At 39.0% G+C, this 27,039-nt stretch overlaps 1 protein-coding gene across 1 annotated transcript in view; it reads right to left on the minus strand.

Annotated features, from left to right (window-relative positions):
• The window catches only part of PTP1 (protein tyrosine phosphatase 1), a 43,675-nt gene extending 25,645 nt beyond the window's left edge, over positions 1–18,030 (minus strand). Inside the window, exons 1-5 of the mRNA XM_087687550.1 lie at positions 17,499–18,030; positions 3,730–3,826; positions 3,560–3,624; positions 3,277–3,420; positions 3,041–3,178 (exon numbers count right to left, since the gene is read on the minus strand). Coding sequence (XP_087543676.1) covers positions 3,041–3,178; positions 3,277–3,420; positions 3,560–3,624; positions 3,730–3,826; positions 17,499–18,017 — 963 coding nt within the window. The 5' untranslated portion in view covers positions 18,018–18,030. The remainder of the gene's footprint in view (positions 1–3,040; positions 3,179–3,276; positions 3,421–3,559; positions 3,625–3,729; positions 3,827–17,498) is intronic.
• Positions 18,031–27,039: the final 9,009 nt, after the last annotated feature.

The raw sequence follows: 27,039 nt of genomic DNA on the forward strand, positions 1-27,039 counted from the left end.
TGATCGTCGTACCTAATCGGTCCCTACAAACTGGAATCAATGTTGATGACTTGATTATTGCGGGTGCTCATACCCAGATGGTCGAAGAGACGAAGACAACTCTACGAGATGACGGATTTAGGACTTCTCCATTTCTTTTTGGGCCATGAGATTTATCAGTCTCAGAGGGGGATTTTCATCTCTCAACAAAGATATGTACAGGAGCTCTCGATGACTTTTGAGATGGAGGATTGTCGGTCCATTTCTACTCCTATGGATTCGAACTGGAAGGCCACTTCACACGCATATTCTCCTTTGGCGGATGCTACTCGCTACCGTCAACTGATTGGATCATTAATTTGGCTCCTCAACACATGGGTTGATCTATGTTTTTTTGTAGGTATCTTGGTTGGGTTCATGAGTGCACCTCAATAGGTGCATTAACAAGCTGTTCAGAGGATACTACGCTATCTGAGGGGGAGCTCCGACTTAGGGATTCATTATCCAATAGGTACAGGTGCTACTGATCTTGTTCTTACTGGTTGGAGTGATTCAGATTGGGTTGGCGATGTGGATCACAGGCGGTCTACTACAGGTTATTGTTTTACCTTGGGTGTTGGTGCTAACTCTTGGAGTAGCAAGAAGCAGCCCATGGTAGCCCTATCTTCGACTAAGACAGAGTATCGAGCTGCGTCTTCTACCACATGTGAGACTGTGTGACTTCGGTGGTTGTTGGAGGAGCTTGGATGCCTCCAGACTCGTCCTACTATCTTGCAATGAGACAATGAGAGTTGCATTGCCTTGGCACAGAATCCCGTATTCCATGTCCGGACAAAGCACATAGAGATCCAATATCACTTCATCAGGGAGAGCTTCTAGATGCGACCATTGATATGGAGTACTGTAAGACTGAAGACAATCTTGCAGATTTGTTTATGAAGGCACTTCCCCACGCTTTGCTTCATCGACACTCCAGATTCCTACACCTGCTGCCTTGTCCAAGATCTGAGAGGGGGTGTTAGCAATCGTCAACTCCCCTGCCACGTGGCAGCAGTCGGACTATCTCCGAATGCCTATTTTGGACATATTTCGAGGCATTCTTTTCAGCTTTTTTAAAGGCTGAGTTCCAGCAATTTTGATCACTTGTATCTGACGTATTACAGCCTGCCAGAGATAGAGACAGCACTCGGACTGACAAAGATCGAGGTCCTCAAGGTGGAGACATACACAGATATTCTCTCTACACTCATGTATAATTCTGCATTCTTATACAGCATTCTTCAATGCAGATTTTCTGTGTTTCACTGTCTCTCTCTATCTCTCTCTTCTCTCTCCTCCGTTCACTCTTTGTCACGGTCATTCGCTTCCGCATTGCTTCACTCTAACAATGTGGAGATAGTGGAATAGGTTGAATCTATGCAACAAGATGAACAAGAGGAATGGTGTGTCCTAGGGAAGCCTATACAATTTGCTAAGCAAGGTAAGGGGATAAATATGTCCACATAGAAAACATGGCTGATAAATTTCACTCATGTTCTATGGGAGAACATGAGACACCTCGTCCCATTTCCCACTTCATGCAAAGATAAATACATATTTGAACAACAAAAAAGCCAACCATCAATCAAAGAACCCTCTACTCCAAGAAAAAGAACTTCACAAGCAACCCTCTGCTCTGCGAAGAGAATTATCCAAGGAACCTTCTTAACCTGAAGAAGTGCCACCAATATGCTCTTCTTCAAAGTTCTAAAGCATGAGAGAGGGAATCCAAGAATACGAGTGAACATTAACTCACCCAATGTTTGACACTTCCTTCATGACTAGGGCAGCATAGCTTTCTATACAATTTTATTCTGCAGAAAGCATGGTTTGCTTTATTGTCATGGAAAATATTTGTTGAACAGACTTATGAGAGAGTTCATTAACTATAAGTTTTTTTCACACCCCACTTTTCTGCTCACCCCTTGTTTGTGTCAGAAGTGATAGTGTAAAACGCAGACCTGCAATGGCACAAAACAGCACCAGGAGCACAATCACAGATGGCTGAAACAATCCTCAAATTCGATAACATATCAGAAGTGGATGCAGCGATGGAAGTGTAGAAAACTACTGTGATAGGCTACATAACACAAGAGAGGAGAAAACAGAAACACTACACAAAGAACTTAGAAGAAAAGAGATGCTTGGGAAATGGAACCCATATACCAAGACATGAGACAATATAGAAACAACATGAGTCACTGGCTGTGGGCACTGGCACCAACTCCCTCTCTCCAACGCGACATACAAGTAAGAAAGTATGCAGACAATGATCTGGTGAGGAGGGAGCCCAAGAATAAATAGGCCACGAACAAGATTAGGTCAGCCAGCATCAGGAGGCCTCAAAATACAGGTTGACCAGCCAAGAAATGCATAAAATGATCAATTGCCAATAAAATGACTGGCGCCGACTGATCCTCACTGGAAAAGAAATGCACAGTCCCCCTGGAACAAGCACAGACTCACACACAAACTGACTAATCTGCTAACAATTTGTACCTTTTGTCTCACCTCTTTGGTACTCTCTTTTATATTTTCAGTACTGTACAAACACTCATATTTCATCAAACTTTCTTTTATTTGTCTCCCTACCTCCCCCCTGCCTCCTATCTTTTCTCTCTTTTTTGAGCTATGGATTTCTGGCATCATAGCTTCACCTTTCATCTCAAGTGTTTGTGGTCTGATTGCCCACTTTGTGAAAGTAAATAAATGGTTAGGGACAATCAAGATTCAAAAACAAGGAAACACAGTGTGGTTATATATTTAATAATGATACTCAGTGTTGTTATCCCTTTACTAACAAGGATAACCATTACAATCAAGGCACAATCCAGAAAAGCAGAACATCTCCAGACTCATAGTAAGCATAATAGTCAGAGGAATACCAACTCTGGGCCAACTATTTAAGAAGGCATTACCTTAAAGCTGGAGTAATGTACAAAATTGCAACATACAGCTCAGACTGACAGTTAATATTGGCTACTGATTGCCTAACCTGAAAGAGCAACAGGATCGCAAGTACCTGAGAGCGCTTCATTTCCAATAACCGCACTGCTACAGCATTTTCAGAAATTTTATAGTGCTTATTTATGATCTTAAATTGCCCGTGGGTCTGAGACTCTTGTGAAACGGGTGGAAAATAGTTATCACACTTCACCGCCTGGAAATAGGATGCATTCAAAAATCTGGAATGTGTAAGTTTAACTCTCTCACCGTAAGAAAAAAAACTGTCAAAAACACTCAGATGAAAACAAATACCTTACTATTTTGATTACTCAATTCAGTGAGCATAACTATGACTGGGCACTGTTGTTGGGATATCATTTCCCAAAAATCAGCACTTGTGTTTGGTAAAGGTTGCTGAGTTGCAATGAACTTTGAAAGTTTCTCATGGGAAAGATCCTGCACAGACCAGAATGTATTGTGCCTCAGCTTTGCAGTCAACCTGCCCTATTTATGGACAGCATTACTGGCTTTCGAATTGCCAGAAGTTTCTTTTTTTTTAACCCATCAGCAAATACTCAATGCAAATATATCTCACCAAAACATAGTTGGCATTGATATAAGATGACCTTGATTCATCCAGCACAACTCTTGTATCATCGTCTTTTGGGGTTGTCAAGGTCAAAATTTACGAAGCTAGTCCTAAATCACTTCACCTTCAATGTTGATCATGCTGTCAGTTATTGCACATGATTATAATCAGGATACATGGCAGGACATTCATATAGCGATTCTTTGCATAGTTTGCCTCGAGCCTTGCAATCGTTGTCCTTGCAAGATACTTGTTAGTAGGCACTTTATCTGACTGCAGCACAACAATTTAAATTAGAGCTCAGAATTTGCTAGATAACATTTGCAGCATAAATTTATTTTCAATACATTGGATGAAGACTTAAATCTATAATAAAAAACAACTCAAATGAGGGGGATTTCTGTTGCTTCTGCAAAACCAATCAATACAATGTACATAAAATGCCATTGACCTATGTTTAAGACATATGGTCCATAATTATTGTCTGTCTCCATTGGAAATCACTCTCCAACTATTCCCTCAATCGCTCCCACGAGAGTCATCGGCTATTGGACGGCTCTACCTTTAAGCATCTTGTACTCCATTTACAGCATTCATTCATTCACTTCAGAGTTTTCTTTCTTCTCTATTTGTATTTTTGTATTTGTGTTTGAGTACTGTGTTTCAGTCATGATCATACACTCAATGTTTTCTTTTGCAAACCCTAGCATATCTCCTAATGGTATCAAAGCCGGTGCTCTTTTAAAGAGTATCCTATGGCTATCGTGGATTGCATGGTTTGTTCCTAGATTACACTATATGTCACGAGCTAATTCATGATGGCTCAGATCACTCCATCTTTAGATCCTCTAATGTTTTCTCAAACTACTGCAATGGAGGCTCTGTTAAGGCATCATGGCCTTGATTTGGAGGACAACGCTCCATCTAGTAACCTTTCTTCTAGGGACCATTCACAATCGTCTCATATTCCTTCATAAGAAGGTAAATCTCAATTGGAGCATTTGTTGACAAGATTGATCACCTCTCAGTTGAGGAAAGACTATCCACTCAAGAAACATCCAAAAGTTCAAATTCGTCACAATCAAGCCCAATCTCAAATTCATACAATCCATTTTTGTGTGAGTCTAATTACATCTATGCTACTACTTCAGTTATGCAAGAACCCACTGTAAGTCACTTAGGGGACCCAATTCAGGGCATGTATGAGAAGAAAACTCTATGATCACAGATGTTTCGCATGGTGATCCTTTTATCTTTTGGTTCGTTTGTGTTTGAGTTTGGTGCTTCACATTCACCTTCACATTCCCCGCCCTTCCCTCCGACTTTCACTTCACATTTAGATTCCTCTACTTTCAATCTAGACCCTTATTTTAACCCTACCATAGGTTATCCAATCGTAGCTCACATTGTCTTTGATGCACATTTAGGTTTTCACCCATCACTAGACACTCAAAGGTGTACCACTTTGCACCTTGGGGCTTTGTTGGCGAGAATACCACTTGCGCACTATGCATATCATCCATATCCACAAGTGTGTTGCGTCACTCTCTATTCTCTACTCCTATTGTGTAGGAAATCCCCTCATACACATTGTAGCGCCCTCGATTGCCCAAATGCACAAACCCTCTTCTTGTGTTGATGAGCCATCTCCTTCATTGAACGACTCAAGTAGTGAAAAGGAATCACCTACATGCTTAGAACCGATCCCATCCTCCCTGATTGATATTAAACATGGCCCACGTTTTGATGCCATACTCAATCTCCTTCTTTAAAGGAAAAAGCGAGAGGTAGAGTCCAATTGTCACAAAGACCCCTTTTGGTATTACTTGCGTAAAAAGAATAGGTTTGGTAGTTTTTGCAAAAAACCCAACCATGTAGATGACAACCATCACTCAAAGGCCAAGGGTATTAGACTCGCATCCAAAATCACCCCATCCACAGCTAAAGGCATTTTACCTACATCAAAGATGAATATGATTCCCATTCCCAAACCAACCTCAACCCCTTCCAATAGTGGTAGTGCCACTCCAAGGAGGTTGAGAGGGGGTCTTCCCCAAGGAAGTGGTGCAATTTCTCCACCCCCCAATATCCATCTCAATGGCATGCCAGAAGTGTAATGGATCCTAAATCTCCCCCTCAATCAGTGTCTCATGGCATCTCTGATGAGTTCAGTCATCATCGCCCCTAAGCAAGTTTCTAGGCATTCTAGGTCATCCTTAGGCACCTAAGGCTAGTTAGACTCCATTTCCATTTCCTTCAGGCTTAGCGTACTTTTTCAAGTCTTACCCTGCACAGTTACATTTTCTGTTTACTTCCGCTGCATTCTGCACTCACTTAGCTTCTTTTCTCACTTAGCACACTACCTAAAGCATCTCAATATGAAACATATGGCATGCAGGTTTCTTTTCTAATTCTGTTATGTTGGGTTTTGTATTTCAATTCAAGAATAATGTTGCAGATATTTTACCAATCCTAATTGGGCTGAAGGTTTGTTTTTCAGCTTTTGCCTTCATGATTGTTGCCTCCATTAGCACGGTAACAGAGAGAGTATCTTCTCTCTCAAGATCATGCATTCTTTTTCTCTTATCTTGACATCTATCTTTCTTTCCTTTCAATTGAGGCGTTTTTATCATTTAACATCATTTATTACTCCACTTTTCTTTTTCATGTTAGATGGAGGGCTACTTTTGTGGTTGTGCCTACAACAATTAGTCGACATTGAAGCCATCTCCCGAGATTGAGTACGTGTATATCTCGATTGCCTTGGTAGCTGACTCTTCTCCCACTCTTCTAGTTGGGGAGTGACAAGTCTTCCTTCTTCATCCACTTGATCCATTCACATCCAATATCTTCTCTCCAATGAAATGGTATTGTATCTCAATGTGCTTTGTCCAAGCATGAAATACCAGATTCCATACCAAAGCTATGTGACTCATTGCCGCATAGAAGTGTAGTAGGACCGCCTGTGGGCAGCCTGTGGGCAACTAATCTTTCCCAACCACCTCTTAAGCCACACCGTCTCACATGTAGTAGGAGACGCAACTCAATACTCAATCTATATAGATGATAAGGCCATTGTGGATTGCTTCTTGCTACTCTAACAAATAGCACCTGCACCCAAAATGAAGCAATAACCTATCATTGATATCATATGGTTAACACCTCCATCGCAACGTGAATCGGTGCAATCAGCCTTCCTTCCGTGGATGGGTGGCAATTCCCTGATTACAACCCAATTAAAATAGCAACATTTATTACAAAACTAAGAAATGCAAATTAACTTACAATCTTGGACAATGGACACCCTGTTGGCCCCAAAACCAGTGCCCCTTTCGGTGTTTCTCTAACTTAATTGAAGAAAAAGTTGATGTACAATGGGATTTTCCCAATCCCTTTCGGTATTCCAACTCCCCTTGCTATCCAAAATGACCAGCAAGTCTTCAATCTGATTTGCCCCTTGATTCGAGCAATCAATTGGCCTTCACCTGCTTTGATGGAGATGGAAAATGCCCCAAATTCATTGATTTGCTAGTCCCTCCACTTGAATTTAAATAAAAACAACTTTAGCCCTATTGAATCCAAGTCTTGGAGCTTCCAATTTTTGGAACGCTTCCCGAAGCTACTACAATGCCCTAATTTCTACTTCACATTAGGATTTACAACAGAGAAAACTGAAATTTCTCAACCTCTTGTAATCTCAGTGCTGTAATCTTTGGAGCAAGGCTATAGAAAGGCTAGAAATGAGAGAGAATGCTGAGGAGAGAGAAAATTCAAACTTTCTATGCGAAAAACTAAAGAAAATCAGTCATTTATTGATGCTGCCCTATCTCAACAGCCTGTAGATGTTGTCACCTACTGTTGATTGGTCTTCTCCTACCCCTAGCTGCCTCAAAAGGTCCTCCAATGGCTGCAAATCAAACCAATAGCATCTCCTCCCTCTCTCTTGCCAACTCAATTCACTGAAAATGCCTCTCTCAACCTCTAAAGACGTTTTTTTAATCTTGCACGGGCATTTTTTACAAGTGGTGACCTTCCCAAATGGTTTTTCCAAAATTATCTATAATTAAATATTAATTTTCAGTCTTTAAATACTAAAAATTAATCTAATAATTATTTCAACGCCCAAAAAAATAATATAGCTAGCCAATAATTAAACTAGCTAGGCAACTTTCATTCCCGAGTATCTCTGCACCATCTTTGACCATCAAATTGCCGTTAGGTACCATTAAACGCCACTTCTCTAGTGTCACCAACTAACACTTATGGCCAAATAAATGACCTAGGCCAACAACTGGCACCGAATACCACCAAGTACTTGTGTAGCATAACTTATAGCAACTTTCGCCTTTGACATCCCATAATTTCCTTAGCTCCCAAGCTCATAAATTTACTCTAACCCCAATTAGACCTCACATGTGTAACATTTACTTAACCATGTGATTAAAATTTAATCCACATGTTAAGTGAGGTTTCAAAAATACATGTCCTCATGACAATTAATCATGAACCGCAATATTCTCAAAGCAACCTATTAATGAGCCAACTTGGCTTCATGCATAAACCTTGCAACTTACAAGCAAACCAACGCGGAAGCATAGATCGGTCCAACTATTTAGCTATATCAACCACCTAATCAATTACCTATAGCAAGTAGCATTTGCCACGCTAGTAAATTTGCATGGACCATAGCCCTCCACTTCAAATCTATGGGAGTAGAAATAGACCGACACGCCTCCATCCCAAAGGCTGTCAAAAGCTCCTATACATACCGCTGTTGAGAGAGAGAAATCCCACCCTCAATAGGCCATATCTCATGACCTAAAAAGAAATGAAGAAGTTCCATATCCGTCTTCTTGAACTTCACACATAGTGCTTCCTTTGTCAACTTGGCTTCCTTTGTCAACTTGACCATCTAGGCATGATCATCTATCAAAATGAGATCATATTGAACTTCACATGTAGTGATTCCTTTGTCAGCTTGACCATCTAGGCATGATCACCTGTCAGAATGAGATCATCCACATATAGCATGAACAAAGCATGCCCGCTAGTTGAAGTGTGGATATATAGATTGGGATCAACAATTGATCTCCGATACCCTAATTTCTCTTGGAGGAACAAGTCTATCTTCTTATTCCAAGCACCTAGACCTTGTTTAAGACCATAAAGGGCCGCCCTCAACCTATAAACTTTGCCATCCAAGGAAGAAAAGCCAAGAGACTATTGCATATAGATCCCCCTCCTTCAAATCATCATTTAAGAAGGCAAACTTAAACATCTAGCTAATAGACTAACCACCTCTTATGGTTGACCAAGTGGCAAGGCAGGAACAGCCCTAATGGTGGCCATTCGAGCAATAGGGCCAAAGATAAAAGGAAATCCTTAGCTAGCTACTACCGAACCCTTTGGCAACCAACCATGCCTTATATTTGTCCTCCAAAGTGCCATCACTATGGTATTTGGTCTTGAAGACCCATTTGACTCCAATAACATTCTTGTGAGCGGGCCCCAACACAAGATCCCAAGTATAATTCCACTCAATGGCCTCCAAACTCTTGCTCCATAGCCTTCTACCCATGTTCTAACTTTAAAGCCTCCTTAATCGAGATGGGCTTTGTATCCTATAAGGCGCGAGTCATCAAACAGTAATTAGTATAAACAAACTTGGTGGAATGTGTTTGGTTCCTCCGAGATCACCACAAGCCATCCTACAAAACTGCCACTCCTTGGGAAGTCCCTTCATCCTTGCATCACGGAGTGTCTCACGTGCCCATCGAGGAGGACGCTAATATTCCCCTCCTTGCTTTGCCTCTACTAAAGGCTCTAATACATCCACCAATACCAACTCTAAAGGCAAATTCGGTGATGAAGCAACCTCCTGAGTAAATGTCAAAACCTTAAGAGGTAAAGGCTCCAAAGGCACTGCCTCAAGTACTGAACTCTCACTCGGATCTTTCAGAACAAGGTGCCCATCACCACCCTCTAAAGCTGGAAACTCCACGAACCAGAGATCTCGACTCGTATAGACATCCCATGATACAGGATCATAAAGCATGTGTCCAGATGATTGAGAGCTATATTCCACAAACACCTATCTCTTGGAAGCAAGCTCAAACTTACCTATTCGTTTCTTCAAAATGTAAACATAAACATCACATCCAAACACCCTAAAATAAGACGCATCCAATTTTAGACCAAAATAAGCCTCAAAAGGTGTCATACCAACCATGGCCAATGTAGGTAAGCGATTTAGAATGTGGACGGCAGTGGCCACTACTTAAGCCCATGGACACTAAGGTGTCTACCGATGCTCCATCGTGGTCTGTGCCATCTCGATCATGCTCCGATTCTTCCACTCCAACTTGCCACTCACTCGAAGTGTGTTTATGTCAGTAAACTCCTAATGGATGCCAAAATCTGCACATAATCAAGCAATTTCATTGGAGATAAATACTCTACCTTTATCGATCACAAAGACTTTAGTTTTTGGCTAGACCAACATTGTGATGTTGTGCGTCCATTTGCAAAGAACCCCAATGGAGCATCAAACAATGAGATTTCAATGAGTGCTGAGCAATGTCGTTTCTATGATTTATTTTCCATGTGTTTGCGTGTGAACCCATAGTCTTAAAATTTCCCTTCCCATTCCCTGTACTTTTCTTGCTTCCCATTTCTTTTCCATGTGTGCCGTGTGAATGTGTGCAAAAGACGAGGCCAAGAAACCCGCAATTTAATTTTCCAATGCCCAAGTATGTGATAGAAAATCCTAGATATGTTATGTTTGAAGCCGAGATGAAATACCAAAGGATTGAGACCAAAACCCATGAAAACCATGCCAAACCCGAAGTTAAAAGACTTAGCTATGTGTGAATGACCCTAAGTCCAAACTGGTTCAAGCCACATAAGTGTGAATAGCTTAAAATCCTTGAACTAGATAAACCAATGATTGAGTGATTAAACCCAATGATTAAGAGAGAAGCTTCTAAGTTTCCTAAAGCTTCTGACAAGCTCTCCAACATTGATTAACACGTTGCAGCACCATCTTTTTTAGTGTACAAGAGCCTGTCTTTGATCACGTTGACCTAGGTAGGTCACTTACTAGTATCACAGCAATCGTACAAATCATCAAACACTTTGTTGTTTGCCTTTTAGCAAGTAGAAAACTCTAAGCATTTGCTTTTGGAGTTAATCATGTGCTAATGTTAGAATCAAAGAACTCCCTTACTCAAAGCTACAGATGAACCAAAAGCAAAAGAAAAACCCATTAGAACAATGGTTGAATGTTTCTTTGATGGCTGGAAAGCACTCTACAGTCATCACATTAGATCAAAGAACTCAATTCTTGAGGGGAAAGTGAATGAAAAGCAAGAAAAGCTTGTCTCAAGCTCCACCTAGAAGAGAATATGTCAGGAGATGTACCTGGTGTGATAGTCCTAAGCATCAATGCAAGGATTGTGAGTACTTTAAAGATGCCAAGAGAAAGAACTTGGTATTCTTGGGACCCGAAGGCAAAATCTATCTGACTAAGACCGGAATACCTATGATTCCGAACTTTGGTAACGGAGGAATGAAGAAAACTCTTGAAGACATGGTTGCATGAACTTCTTATATAACTAGAAGTGATGCCTCTACTTATGGCATACAGATTGAGAAGAAACCACAAATTAAATCAAAACTTTGGACCTTTTCAATGGATACAGCACATAGAGGAAAATTGAAGCAATCAGAACTATCTAGTGCAGGAACAAATATAAGAAAAGAGACTGGGTGGGATGCTCCAGTAGACACCTATTCTATTCATGCATATCTAGCAAAGACCCAAGGAACTAAGGTACTTGTCGAGAAGAAAAGAAGACAAGATGATGAAGCTTCAAGTACTTCTAAAAAGACTAGAGGGGGTGAGCCAATTGTTCCACCTCCTAAAACAAGACCTGAATATACCATGGATGAAAAATAGAAAAAAGAGAAGAAACAAAATGCACAACTTAAGAAATAGCTTGGTTACAAACTCCTTTCAAATATTGAAAATACTACTGACCTAAAGAAAGTACTTAAAGAGCGGACCTTGGACAATAAGCTAGAACTTAGTCTTGGCAAAATCCTGGGAATCGCTAAAAAAGAATTTCATGATGTGATTGTAGATATTATCAAAAGATAAAGATAGGTAATCTAGATTGCAAAAGGACAAAATATCACAATTGAAGAACTACTTTGTGAAGAGCTATTGGATGATAAAGAGGATGTAGCACATGTAATAAATGCTGCAAAATGCCTGAAAGTCATAAAGAATATTCAACTAGTGCGTTATGAAGAGGATGATACTCCAATTATGGTTCCTTGCAATCACTTCCCTAGACCACATTGGGCTTGAGCAACCACTAAAATAGTGGTTAAGATAGGCAATATGGCTACTTCATGTATTGCTCTATTAGATCATGGATCAAAGTTCAATGTAATTGTATACAAAGTCTATGAGAGCGAGTAATAGCCAATGAATGTGGAGCATGGATGGTGGATGAGCGCCGCCAATAACACTCCACGAGATCTATATGTTGCATGCCCGAATATCAAGGTATCCATAGATGATATACAAGAAGATTTCCATTTCTTTGTGCCAAATTCCTATTCTTATGATATTATTTTGGGTCAACCATTTATTACGAAAACAGAATTGGAGACAAAAGTGATGGATGATGGTTCTACGTATACACAACTACGTAGTAGAGATGAAAGAATAGCAATTCAATTTATGACAGTATGTGTGAATCATCCCAAGAATAGAGACACTTTACGGGATGCCCCTCTACCTGCAAAAGACTCGGATTTTCTGTAGGTACCACTATCCTTTGAGATGATGGTGGTGCAAGGAGGGAAAAGCTCTCACCTCCTGACAATAATGCTTTTTCTTCGAGCTTTGTTGGATTTTCAGCATATAGTTCCGTTCCTTTTCAAAAAGCTTCAAAATTGCCTAGAGCTACTAGGTGGTACATATGCAAAAAGGAGAAAGATTTGAGGATTGCAAGTGTTTTACAGGTTGATGAGCATATAGATGGGATATATGATGGCTTGACTTATGCAGACACAAATGTCAAAAATAGAAAATATGCTGAAAACTAATATGCAGATTGGTCCTAGTGTAGTACCAATACATTCCCTAGACATGTTTCATGAAATTGCAAATTTTGTGCAGAGATCAAAGTCAAAGGCTGGGGTAACTCAACAAACAGAGTTTACAGCTGATCATTTTCAGTCTACAGAGTTTACTACTAAAATATTTCAGCATCCAATGTGTGAGGCTGCTCCTATGCAATCCATAGTGCCAAGAACTGATCATTTTCAGCTGAAATAGTTGAGGGCTGATCATCTTCAGCAAACAAAATTATGTGCTGCTTATTTGCAGCAAGATTTGAGTCTTCTACCAGATCTGAGAGAGGCTAGGGTTGACATGAAGTACAAAACAATGGACAAAAAGGTGAAGCCAGTTGTAGGACCACTTTCACCTAGCATTGATGGAAGGGTACAAAGGGAGTATTTTATTGGAGCCCCAATTGTGGTTGAGACAGATTGCTTGCCTCCGCTAGGCCTGACTACTAGTTGCTCTACCCCAAACATAGCTATGTTGAGATGGATTGCTTACATCAAGTCACTGGATCCAGAATTCAAGCATATAGTAGGAAAGGAGAAGCCAGTTGCAAATATGCTTTCTAGAGCCAGGTATGAGGATGAGGAATCATTGCTTGTAGATGAGGATGATGTAGAGATTTCAACTACCATGCTTGATCATGTCTGCCATGTTTCTACCATTTAGGCTTTCTCAGAGGAACCTTACACTAGAGAGTGGTTGCAGATAGGTCAATATCTTAGTACGTTGACCAAGAGAAATGAATGGACAGATGCAGAATTTAGAAAAATCAAAAGAAAAGCTTATGGATGCTTTGAAAGCATCCTAAGAAGAGAGGAGGTCTACCCTTGCATGTAATCTATGACAAGGCTACCCGATTGTAGGCTATAAGAGAGTTTCATGAGAGCCTATGGGCTGATCATAGGGATGTATGGGAAGATTAAGGAGAGGTATCCATGGAAGGACATGTATAAAGACATCTTTCATTTTGTGGAAACTGGCAAGGACTATTAGATGCATTCTTCAGTATGTCATAGGAACGAGTTACATCCTACATACCCGCTAAGTATACACTACAAGTGGGTAGTTGACCTGGTCACTATGCCAGTGGGTCTTTGGCAAATGCAATATATAGTTTTAGCCAAAGAAGATGTTACAAATCAAGTTGAAGGCAAAGCATTAAGGACTAAAGCTACTAGTGTTATATGCAAGTTTCTTCTTGGAGAGATTTTCTACAGGTACAAATGTGTTGGAAAAATTACTGCGGATCACACTGAACTAGATATAAAAGAAGCTAGAGAATTTTTCTCTAAACTTGGTATCAAATTGGCTTTGCCCACTACTTATAATCCAAAAGGAAATGGAAAGAGTGAGAGAGGACATCCGCTTATAGTGAAAGCATTGGCTAAAGCTTGCAGTGGACGGATTGGAGATTGGCCGAGGTTGCTATATTTTGCATTATGGGCTGATCGTACGACTCATAGTGTGACTACACGATTCATGCTGGCAAAGTTGATGTATGGACAAAACCTAGTTATGCCCACCACCGAGACTTGTTTTTTGACTTGGAGTGTGTTTCCGTGGCAAGAGGATTTATCTAGACAGGAGCTTCTAGCACTTCACATTAGGAAATTAGAATAAAGACCTAAAGATATGCAATTGGCAATGGAGAGATTAAAGACAATCAGATCAAGGAATAAAGATAGACTTAATAGTAGACACCGTCTACAACCTAGCGCTATGCCAAAGGGTGATTGGATGTTGGTATATGATAGCAGCCTAGAGAATCAATATAGTGCCATCCGCAAGATGGTAGAGGTAGTTCATGCCGTATGTAGTGAAGCATGTCTACGACAATGCCACCTATATATTGGCTGAGCTTGATGGGTCATTATTGCAAGTACCTATTCAAAGGAAAAGGATAAAGATATTCGAGAGGAGAGAGGATAAGGCCTATGAAATTGAGGAGTTTCTAAAGAATTATTTAGTAGATGATATAGCAGATGGACTTGATGCAGAGGATGAAGAGATTGAGCTATTTGTGGATCTCCGTGGAGTTGAAAATGTGTAATAGTGGCCCATCCAAAGAATGTGTAGATTCAGAGGGGGTGGATGTCATGGCACTATGCGTCCACTCACAAAGAACCCTAGAGGAATGTCAAACAATGTAATTCCAATGGGTGCTAAGCAGCATCACTTCTATGATTTATTTTCCATGTGTTTGCATGTAAACCCATAGCCTTAGAATTTCCCTTCTTGAACAGTGTATCTAAGTTTTTTTATGTTCTTTTCCTATTTCTGGTTTCTTTTCCATGTGTGCCATGTGAATGCGTGTAAAAGACAAGAGGTCGTGAAACCCGCAATTTAATTTTCTCGTGTCCAAGTGTGTAACAGAAAATCCTGCATATACTATGTTCAAAGCCAATATGAAAAACCGAAGGATCAAGACCAAAATCCATGAAAACCATGCCAAACCTGAAGTTAAAAGACTTAGTTGTGTGTGAATGACCCCAAGTCCAAATGAGTTCAAGCCACATAAGTGTGAAAAGCTTAAAATCCTTGAATTGGATAAACCAATGACTGAGTGATTTAACCCAATGATCAAGAGAGAAGCTTCAAAGCTTCCTAAAGCTTCTGACAAGCTTTGCAACATCATTTAACGTGCTACACCACCATGTTTTTTGGAGTATGAGAGTATGTTTGATCACATCAACCTGGGCAGGTCACTTCTTGGTATCATACCAATCATATGAATCATCAAACGCTTTGTTGTTTGCCTTTTAGCAAGCAAAAAGCTCTAGGATTTACACAAAAAAAAGAACCATCACATCATAGGTTATCCAAACTTATTACTATATGGTATTAGATCAAGTTGGAGTTAATTGTACACTAATGTCAAAATCAATGAACTCCCTTACTCAGAGCTACAGATGAACCAAAAGCAAAAGAAAAAACTGTTAGAATAATGGTTGAATGTTTTTTTAATGGCTGGAAAGCACTCTACAATCATCATAGCAAATCAGAGAACTCGAACTCTTGATGGAAAGCGAATGAAAGCAAGAAAAGATTGTGTTTTACTAATTGGAAAGTAGGGCAAGCAAAGCCTTGCTAGGAATTGCATCTCGATGTTGTTTGTCTCAAATACAAGACACACATGGCAAGTGGCTCAACCCAATATCCGGCAATCCATGAACAAACTCATCACAAACTGCCTTCGGAAGACAGTTGTTGTTGAGGTGGTCAAAACCAAGCATGCCACAACTCGGTCTGTGTCTAAGAAGAAAGGAGAAGAGACATAAAGGCCGAAGAAGTCCAGATCTTTAGACTCCATTCTCCTTATGCCCTGTAAAAAGAACTTGTTCGGACCTACCATCAGGAACTCAAAAGGAGTCCTTATCAAACTAGACTGTGAGACCAAGTGCACAAATCTTGCTCATTGAAAGTAGATGATAGCCCAAGCCCGACACATAAAGAATCTCTAATGTGTAGGTATCATCATGTCCATCCAGAATCAGCTACATATCACCCTTGCCTATCCACGATCCACTCACAAGGCTATGGAGCCATCGTCACTCCATTAGAAGTTGTTGGTATAGAATCCTTAATCACCTCAAAGTGAAGAAAAGCTATTGATGAAGAAGCAGCCACCACTCCTGGGTCCTTCATAGATTTCTCCTTCTTGTTGTCTTTCCTGTCCTTATTTGGCAGTCCTTCTTCCAATGACCTGTCTTACCACAAATGGAGGGAGTAGACTCATGAAGAACCACAATGCAAGTGACCTAGCACATTCTCTATTTATAGAGATGGAGGCAACCAAAGTTAAGGTTTTGCTTATATGATGTTGAAACACACTTGTGCATTTGAGTTTTGGGGCTGTTTAATGAGTCTAATGAGATGTTTAATGTCAATCCACCTTTTTTAGGTTAACAGCAGCTTCTTTCACCTAGCGATTGTATTTATGATGTACTCAGCTACTCTTTAGAGGGTTCTTTGTATTTTGTATTTCACCTCAAGGATATTTTCTCCAAGGTGTTATTAACAAAAAATTTCTTTTTCTCTAAAAAGAAAGAGAGAGAAGTCTTATATAACAATCAAGAGACCACAAAAGTTATTTATTTTCCTAGACCGGTCCTTTTACTAGCCTGGTTGCCTTTAAAGTATTTGGATATAAATTGAGCAAAAATCAAATAATTAATAATGAATCTCAGCAAATTAATTATCTGTGCACCGGCAAGCAGGTCAAAGAGCTTTAAACATGATAATTTATCAGGCTTGGCCTCGCTTCTCTTTGTCTACAGTATATCTGAATTTTTTTCCTACATCTCTAAATCTGTTCAGGGTGAAACAATTTTCAGATTCCGCTTAAGACATTACAGCTCACAAAACTTACGTTAAATTTCTTGCAATACTTAGACAAGAGACAGCAGTGCTGAATCGATATGTTTTAAGTTTGACATGGCACATGCGATATATACTAAAATGATGCACAATCAAGAAGTGGTTCCAAATGAGAAACACTATCAATACACAGTGCAGCCGCACCTATAACAACCAATGACCATTACACATGACTTTCTTAGACATCAAAGTTCCAGAAAATACAGGTTTACTACGATCCAGATATCACGAAAATTTTGTCAAATTCAAGAAATGCTTCTTCAAAAGGCATAATTTTTATGAGAATTCCTTGAACACATGATAGAAACTGGCTCAACCCTTAGGACTCCTTGTCGATGTATCGTGAGCAGGAAAGTATTCGTCAGACATGTACTACGTTCTGAACTAAATACCCACAGGCATAGGTGAAAGCTTTGCAGGACTGACCTGCAATGATTCAAACCCTTTGTCGATCAGGCGCCGACGCCCAACGAAGGCATTGAGCTTCTTTGTGAGAAGCACCAGGGCTTCACGGCAGTATGCCAATTGCTCCTGCGACAAGGTGATGTTGCCTCCTTCGTCCTCTTCCTGAGCAAGCCCCCTGATAAGCTCCGCTCTGTCAGAATCACATGCAGGGACAGCGGAATACTTACGCACGGCCGCAGAGGATGCGGTGGGAGGGGTGACGGGGGAGGTGGCGGCGAAACGGCCCACGCGATTGGGGTGCGGGCTGGCGTCCATGCCAGGGGGGGGACGAGAAGACGAGGAGGAGGAGGACGGCGATGAAGAAGGAGAGGAGGTCGAATGCTGTGCGTTTCCCGTCTTGGGAGACAGAAATCCTCGATCGAGCTTGCGAGGGCACAGGGACTGGAGTGCTCTGCCACAGCGAGCTCTCGACGACGGTGAGAGCTGGCAAGATTGCAGATGGAAATTTTGAAATGCCCTGAGTCCAGCTCTTACTAACATATCTTAATTAGCATTTAGTCCAATACATTACACAACATCCAATAAGAGATTTATCCTTTGCTATATGAAACCAAGCAAAGGCTACAATTCTCATTACAACAAAAAATTTGGTCCATCTCTCTCTGACAACATATCTGCTTGCTTTGGAATCTCCCTAAAGACTATCTCGGATCATACAACACAAGGCTTTCGTGCATCCGCCCAACAATTGCCCCAAAAACTTGAAGAACATCTGATTTCGAGCATTAGGATCTATCATGATTATGGCTCAATTTGGTCTCAAAACCCTAGCGTATGAACAATTATGTTGAGTCTAGTAGCAAAATAGGTGGTATAAAATGGTGTATCTAGTCACTTGGTCGGTAATGTGGCATACTTAGTCATTCTAACAACATGTGCCATCACATAAGATGAATTGTGGGACTCAACTGTAAAGAATAGGAGGATTAATCCACAATAAATCATTTTGTCACTATCATGTTAGGTAATGTTTACTACCAATGGTAGCTACTCATGTCAAAGCCAATTGGACCTCAAGAAGATGTGAGCACATCTCTCTCTCTCTCTCTCTCTCTCTCTCTCTCTCTCTCTCTCTCTCTCTCTCTCTCTCTCTCTCTACTAGTCCATGTTTGTCCTAAAAGTGAAGTACAAATTATCTTTGAGTTGTATCAATATTATACCATAGTAAGGATTAATGTAGACCAATACCACTTCACTACAAGCATTGTCAAGTTGGAAGCCATGCCTTTTTAATGTTATTTCCTCATTGATAATTAATTTATGACAAAAATTAAAATATGAATTACTTAATGTGTCTTTACTAAGTACCTCAAAACCTTATGACACTACGCAATTATTTTAGATGATGTGGGCTTTGCACTAATCAAAACAAGATTCGGTTTGGGTAGTTGCACAAATATTTATAAGTGGCCCATGAAGAATGGGTCAATCTAATATCAAAGGCCCTACTTCCACAAGAGGCGACATTGTTTGTAGTCAAACATGTTGCTTCGTGGACAAACACGTGATTATAGGAAAACTAGTGTGTAGCACTATCACACATTTACTTTGGTTACATAATCAAAATAGTGAAAATAGATAAATCTACTTGTGCATCCTTTCTCAAATTTTATTACTCATTACCCAAACCAATATTTTTTAAATTATTTTAAGTCATTTTCACTTTCAAACACCTCTATAATAAGAGGCAAACTTACCTAGATATAATAACAAAAAGGGGTAAGAATAACAAAATGTGGTATGCTTTATCAAAGAGAAGAAGAGGAAGAAGAAGCCTGATAACTATAACATTAGTAGCAATAGTAATAGGCAAGCATATGCACACTCCCTGCAACATGTACATGCAAGCTCAATTGGAGGACACGCAAGCATTCCAAAAGAGATAAGAGGGGTAGGAAGAGGTCAACATGGCTAGAGAGCATGTGCCTTTTATGTGCATGCACATACATGTGTGTGAATGAGGGAGTGACCACCTCCAATCTTATTTTCCCCCACTTCATTTATTTAGATTGCCCATTCTATGTTTTATGTAACAAATACTACTTTGAGGTTATTATCCATTTTTCATGTTTGCATTTGACTCCTTAATTTTATATATATATATATATATATTATATATGCATGCATGCATGTATGTATGTATGTATGTATGTATAATGTGGCACATGTATGAACCTTGTAAAGATTATACTAAAGGGAAAGCAAGGGGAAAACATTAAAGTTACCAATTATTCTTCTTAGTCACATCTAAAAAAAGAGAATAACATATTTTGAACAACGAGAAGACAACAATGTAATTGTCAATCTAATATTTTATTTAATGAACCTTTCTAGTCTTCTCATAAATGTAGGAAACATGCACTCACTTCCATTATTGGTCTCTGTAGGCAAGGCATAGGCCTTGCGTGAACCTTTCTTGGCCAAAGTCATTAAGGTCAATATATGTTAGTCTTTAAATGCTTACATGAAAATATTTGTTTGGTTGCTTAGGAGTTGAATATTAACAAATATTATATTTTTTGTCCTCCTTTTGTACTTGTTTTCCAGATTATTTTCAAATTGTGAGTTTTATTATTAATAATTGTTCAATAAAATGGTTGCAATCCTTGCTCTACATAGTCTTAAGCTTTGAGTGATCTAATGTGTAGATACCTTCTTCTTCACATTTCCTTTCATTTAATGTTTTTTCACCGCTTTTCTTTCTCTTGCTTATGCTTTTACGTGTCAAGTTACTTCAATATTCTTGAAAGGATTATAGAGCTTGTTCATATGCCATCATTAATTTGTGAGTTCCTTTCTAGATGTGGCCAGAGCAAATGCTTATTTGACTCTTGTTTAAATGCTACTAACAATTGAGCTTTAAACAATTAACATGGTAATGTTTGAATGATTCTATACGACAAATGTTAAAATCTCAGAAACTTAGATTCCTCCTTCTATGGGGTAGATATTGATATTTCATGATTGGGTAAACCTTTTATGAGGTTTCTAAAGTGCTAGCTTAAATAATTTTTTTTGTGTTGCTCATCATTTATTAGGACAATTCTAATAATAATCTATTGATTTACTAGGCTTATATGATTCAATGAATGTGCTTACATATTAGAGGTATTCTCATTCACCTTCTTTCTGAACTTGGCTTCCTATTAAAGATTCATGACAATTGTTTTTGGGGTAGTTAAAGGAATTCTAGTAAGAAGGGGCAAGGGAGAAGAGGGAAGGGATGGGGAGGTTGCAAAGCCAAAGCAAAGGAAGTGAGGGAGAGGGTGAGAAATATGGAGATGGAGCATAGGAGGAGAGGCAGGGGAGGGCACATCAAAAGTGTTGAGAGAGAGAGAGAGAGAGAGAGAGAGAGAGAGAGAGAGAGAGAGAGAGAGAGAGAGAGAGAGAGAGAGAGAGAGAGAGAGAGAGAGAGAGAGAGAGAGAGAGAGAGAGAGAGAGAGAGAGCAAACGAGCATAACTCAATTGATTAAGTTGAAAGCATGGGGACCAGATGGTCCTGAGTTGAATTCCTACATCTACATGGGTATTTAGTATAGGAATAAAAAAGAGAGATTTGAAGCTGGGTCAACAAGTTGATAAAACATTGTCTTACTGCTAGGATAGCCACTTGATCACTCACACACACACACACACACACACACACACACACACACACAGTAGGGAGGATCTTTTCTTTCTAGATGAATGTTTCTACCGTTAACATACTTCTAATTTGTGTTTTTTTTTCCAGTATAGAGGCATGGCTTAAGTGACTATGATTATGATAACTCTTGTTCACTCACGCTCCTTTCTTTCCTTCTTTAACTTATACTTGTACATTCTACTAGCTCTCTTTTTCTTTGATCGTACTAATTGCTTCTACTTTTGACATTTTGGAAGAATTATACATGTTGTTTGCATTACATTGTCATCTCTCAATTTCAAAGGCAAACTTTAGATCTTGTGATTATCATGTTAGCCTAATTCTCTTCTTTGAGCTTTAAACATGTATATGCTATTAGTGATACTTTATGATAGAAAATATATATATTCACAACCTTGATAAAGTAAGAGCCCAATAGGAGCCATGCTATAGTGTTATTGTACATGTTATTATAAGCCATGTAACTCACACAACCAACACTTGTCGATTGTTTGAGATAATACCACTTAGTATGAAAATTTTAAAGTGAAGACATTATTGTATGGTTTAACCTAATAAGCAAGTCATTTTTTACATTCCAAATATCAACATCAAATGGTCAACCAACCACATTTCTACCCTCATTATTGTAATATGTTCAAAGAATCACTCACGCATGGGGAGACCTAATACATTTTCAATAATTGATTCAACTAAAATCAAAAGTTCAATGAAAGCTACAAGTGAAGAAAACTATAATACACTCATGATGGCTTACTATAGAAAATCAAAAGAGAATATGATAGGTGACTTATAAAAAAAAACAATGTGATCTAGTCAAAAAGACATGTTATAAGAACATGGAAAGACAATGTGAACCTTTGGAATTGTTCAATTTGAAAATTGGAAAATAAAGAGATAAAGGCAAAAATGAAGACACAAAATACAAAATGTATTGTTTAAAGGAACTAAGCAAAACCAACGAGAGATGTGGTATGTGATGGCATGCCAATTAGAACTGGGCTCATAATGGCGAAGTTGTGGGTTTAGGTCTTCTTGAGTGCATTAGGCATCTATGCTTTCATGGTATGTTCGTGCAAGTCGCAAAGGAAGATGCTAATATGTCTCTTGCCTGCCCTCTTGATGGGAAGAGCTCCCTTATCGATGTTTAAGAGTGGGTCTAGTGGAGGGGGGGCGCATATACATTTGTGTGTGTGTGTGTGTGTGCGTGTGCGTGTGCGTGTGCGTGTGTGCGTGCGTGTGCATGTGTGTCTAATCTCAATAAATTTTAATAAAAGATTGAAGAAACATAGCAAGGAGTTTGCTATGCAATTTACTTTTAGACTAAATATGTTTGCATTCGTACATGGATACATTGTTTTTTTTCAAATGATATCAAACTTATGCAATTCTTATTTCCATCTTATATTACTTTGTGTGTGCGAATATAGAATCTCCCAAAAATGCTTCTTTTTGACAAAATGTAACACTTGGACATTCAACCCTCCCATTCTTCATTTTTCTTGAAGCAAATTCAAGGCCATTCAAGCCAAATGCTAAATCAACAAGAAGGTTCATGAGGAGAGTAAGATTCTCCTTTGAATACTCCTTCCTATCCCATAGGTTAACCTCAACAATCCAAACTAAGTCTCTTTTTAAGACCAACATATTAGCATCATTAGAAACTCAGATAGCATGCTCTTATCTATAGGAGCAATGGTTTCTTTTTTGTCATTTAGCTTTAAGGGCACTAGATGAAAAACTTGTTGGGAGCATCACCAAAAGTACTCCTTTTAGCAACCAATTATGCCTTCATATCAGGATTCTATTTTTTCCTAACCTCAAGTTAAAATTCACCATTCTAAAAGAGAGTGTGGATATTCCCATCATCAAGATCAAAAGCAAAAGTAGTGAGAAGGGAACATCTAGATGGGGTAGCACAGGAAGGAAAGTATCTCCTAGCCATTGTAGCTTGATATCTTGGTAACTTCAATGATATACTTATCCCATCTTTCTTCCTTAGAAATAGTTAGAACAAGCATGCCTTTTTGTAATCATTAGACTTGTTGAATAAAGTGGGCTCCTTATGGGTCTATGATAAAAAGGTTAGGATCTTTAACAATACCATGTACCCATGACTTAGAGATAGCCATTACGCATCACCATTAGTATAGGTACAATCTAACTTGGCTACACCTAATGTTAAGTCAAAATGTCTCTTGTGCCTTGCAAAGATGTTCCACCACCCCTCATCTGAGAGCAAGGCCAAGTAAGGAAGCTAACACTTTGAAGTGAACAAGGGTGTACGAGTGTGTGTGAGCATTGCCCTTACTAGTTTTTCTTTTTTCATTTGTTTCTTCTACTAGCAATTCTTGTAATAGTAACCACATAACTATACACAAGAAATGCCCTTATTAGTTTTTTCTTTTTTCATTTGTTACTTCGTACTAACAGTTCTTGTAATAGTAACCACATAGCTATACACAAGAAATGTCTATTAATGTAGGAAAGAACAACTTTTTGAGTGGTTCCTTGTGATGTACCTCCCCCTAGCTAGGCTAGAAGAGGCACCTTTAGTAGTCACTCAAACACCTCTCCATGAATAGCACCATCCGAACCCAATTTGAATATAATGACTTAGCTGGTCGAGCAGTCTCTAAGTCTACCTCAAAATGAAACATCAAGGCCTCAAACCAAAGGTTCGACCTGAGGGTTCTAAATTATGAAGTTATCCTAAACAACAATCTAACATCCACCTAAGAAGGGTCACTTTTGAAAGGCAAAAGTAGGCTAACGCCACACTTGGTTAAAAAAGAGTGGGATGTAATATACCAACCTTGATACCCTAGATATTATGTAATATTTAATTATAAAAGTAATCGCAGTTGTTGCTAAATGTTACACAAATATCACTTTATTACTTTTATTTGGATTAAAAGAGTTGCATTGCTTAAGCTTTTTTATTGATTGGAAAAGATTGTATTCCTTGCTTTGGTATGTCTATTTTTTGATTTTGCTTGTAAATTAATAAGAAGATTTAAGAGTACGTGTGGTTGTTGGATTTGGGGACCAATGAAGCCATTGGTAATAGTTGGACTAGCCCCAAGGTCTAATGGAAATATTGAAGTGATTGAAATAAACCCAGAAGGGCACTAATTGGGATCCAAGGTTGAGGGCTATGGTGAAAAAGGCCAAGCATGTTAGTGTTACATCACCTGAGGTGGAGGTGCTTAAAGGGGCTATGAGCCTATAAATCCCTTGGTAGACTATGATAAGGATATTGAGCTTCATGATTCCCATTCACCAATTTTAAGGATGGATGACCTCGAATATTAGTTGAGAGGTGGAATGACCTTGAGGGGTTGAGAGTCCTCGTGGGGGATTGAGACGACTTCCTGGAAGTTGGGATCCTTGTGGGGGATCATATTAAAGTATTTGAACCCTAAATACAATAAATTACTTTTCTTATTTATTGTTTATGTATTGTGCCTAAATTATATGTAACGAACCTTGTGTGATGGGATAATAAAAAAGGAAGTTACTTTTATATGTTTTCACATCATGGTAGCATTCTTTGCTAAGTATATAACTAAGGCAAACTCATCAAGGAAAGTGGGAGGCCTTAGTTTTGATGATTGAGAGTCTACGGTTGGTTGGACCCAATCAGTCAAGTAACTTACTAAATGCTAGATAGAGATACTAGAACATGACCCCCAATTTTGTAGGATAGTTAATGGGATTAATCTAGGTCCTAATGACCATGGAAGTCAAAAAGATAGCTCCACTCTCTTTGAATCAAGTGCAATGTTAGCCCACTCTCACATTTGAATGGTTACAAAGTGACCCTTCTTAGATGGGCATTGAGACTGTTGTTTAAAAGTCCTTCATAGTTTAGGAACCCTTAAGTTGATCCTTAGAGTCGAGGCCTTAACGTTGCTTCACAAGTGGTGATCAAAGATAATCCTCTCACACAACCTAAAAATAAGATGACAAGGAGTGCCCGTTCAGATTTATGACTTTGTTTACATATTGAACTCAATAAGAAAATTTTTCAAACACAAACAAACTGCCAACACTTAAGCAACATGTAGCCATAGAATACAAGTACAGAAAGTGAAAGTAGATACTCAAGCAATAAGGTCATACCTTACTTTTGTTAGCACAATCACAAATCCACTAGATTTGATTTTTCCAGAATGTTTGAACCTCAATACACAAACTAAGCTCATCGCAAAAAATCTTTCTTATTTACAATCCATTTTTTACTTTCATGTGACTCTCCTCTCCTCACATGAACAAAATTCTGATGCAAGAGAAGGGCCCTTAGCCCTTCAAAACTCTCCTTTCTCTCAACATGTTTGTGTGTTTACCAAAGCATAAAGCTTAAGCTTCTAGCTTTTTAAAAGCTTTTAGAACTTTCTTTCTTTTTATGTTTAGATAATAGCTTTTGGATGGCTTCTTTACAATCCAATGTCTATTGCCTTATGTTCCATGGTGCCATCTCACTTTGTGCCGCTCTCCAAAGGTGACGGCCTACCCAATGGCTTTATACATAGAGCAAGACATGTGCATGAGTCATGAATTCCCATCATTACTTTCATCAAGTTGTTAGTCTCAAAGCATGAAAACCTTGGCTCCATCAAGCATGAAAACTTGATAAAACACAAAATGCCTTAAAGTAGCCCTATAATAACAGAACCCCTCCCAAGATCATGATGGCATCTCTCATGCACTTTTCATTCACCCATAATTACCAACTGTCTACCTCTTCACATAAGAGTTATAAGCTCTATATATGATCTTTGAGTAAACTATCGTTAATTTTTTAATATATTTGCCATGATATCAAAACTGGTGTTGCATTCAATTCCATTTCCATGAATCTTGAAAATAATAATCATGTCATGAAAGCTTCATGGCATGGACTCTACTGACCCTTGGTTTGCACATTATGATGATTGACAAACAATTAATGCTTAACCCATTTCTAAATCCCGTTCTGTTTTGAACTAATACATGAACATTTTGAAAATAGTCGGGACTCTACAATCACTTTTCTCAATAATGGTGCAGCTTCGGCTTCATAAAATTACAATGTCCATCTCTAATAGGCTGAGAGACTATTTATGATGATGCTTATCAACTCCACTTTTCTGTCAAATTCTCTTAGTTTGTTAATCTACCACACTGAGACTTTTAGACTTCCATCACCATGGAGACACCCATTGTAGCAAGGCACTCTTGAAATCTAGCTATTTAGACTCCTATCTCACTTGAGAAATTATTGTAGAACTTATCAATGTATACAAAACTATTGATTAACTTTGCTATGCCTCCAAAGAAACACAATGTCGACAATCCCATCCTCCTTTATCAATACTCACAAGGAAACAATGTAGTTGAAGCTCCAAGCAGCAATCAATTGCACAGTAATCTTTAAGAGATTTAGCATTAGTGAAAAATGGTTCTATCACTACTTATGGCAAAGGACATTATCACCTTGTTGCTTTCCAAATCTTCATCACACCATCACTTTTTCTTTATGTTATAGTCCCTATATGTAAGTTGGGAAATTCCTGGCTTTTTACTTGTTAGCCCACTAGATTCTCAATGACTTTATAGGGACTTGGGCTATCAGCTCCTCTATTGAGCACTCATGGATAGTTCTCCCTTGAATCTTGAGTGTTTAGTCAGCTCCACTTTTGGCCTCATATGGCAGTTTGTGTACATCTACATGTAGACATCCTTATATCTCCCATTTAGTGCACAAGTGCTTAGTCACTAGTGCTATTCCTTTGTCTCTCTTTTCCTCACACTCTTTCTATGCATTTGCATACTTGGGTTTCATCACCACATCTCCTACCCAACAAGTCATTC

This window comes from Lygodium microphyllum, chromosome 11 (genome assembly GCF_053477565.2).
Source record: "Lygodium microphyllum isolate KBCC chromosome 11, Lygodium_microphyllum_v1.1.10, whole genome shotgun sequence".
NCBI lineage: Eukaryota > Viridiplantae > Streptophyta > Polypodiopsida > Schizaeales > Lygodiaceae > Lygodium > Lygodium microphyllum.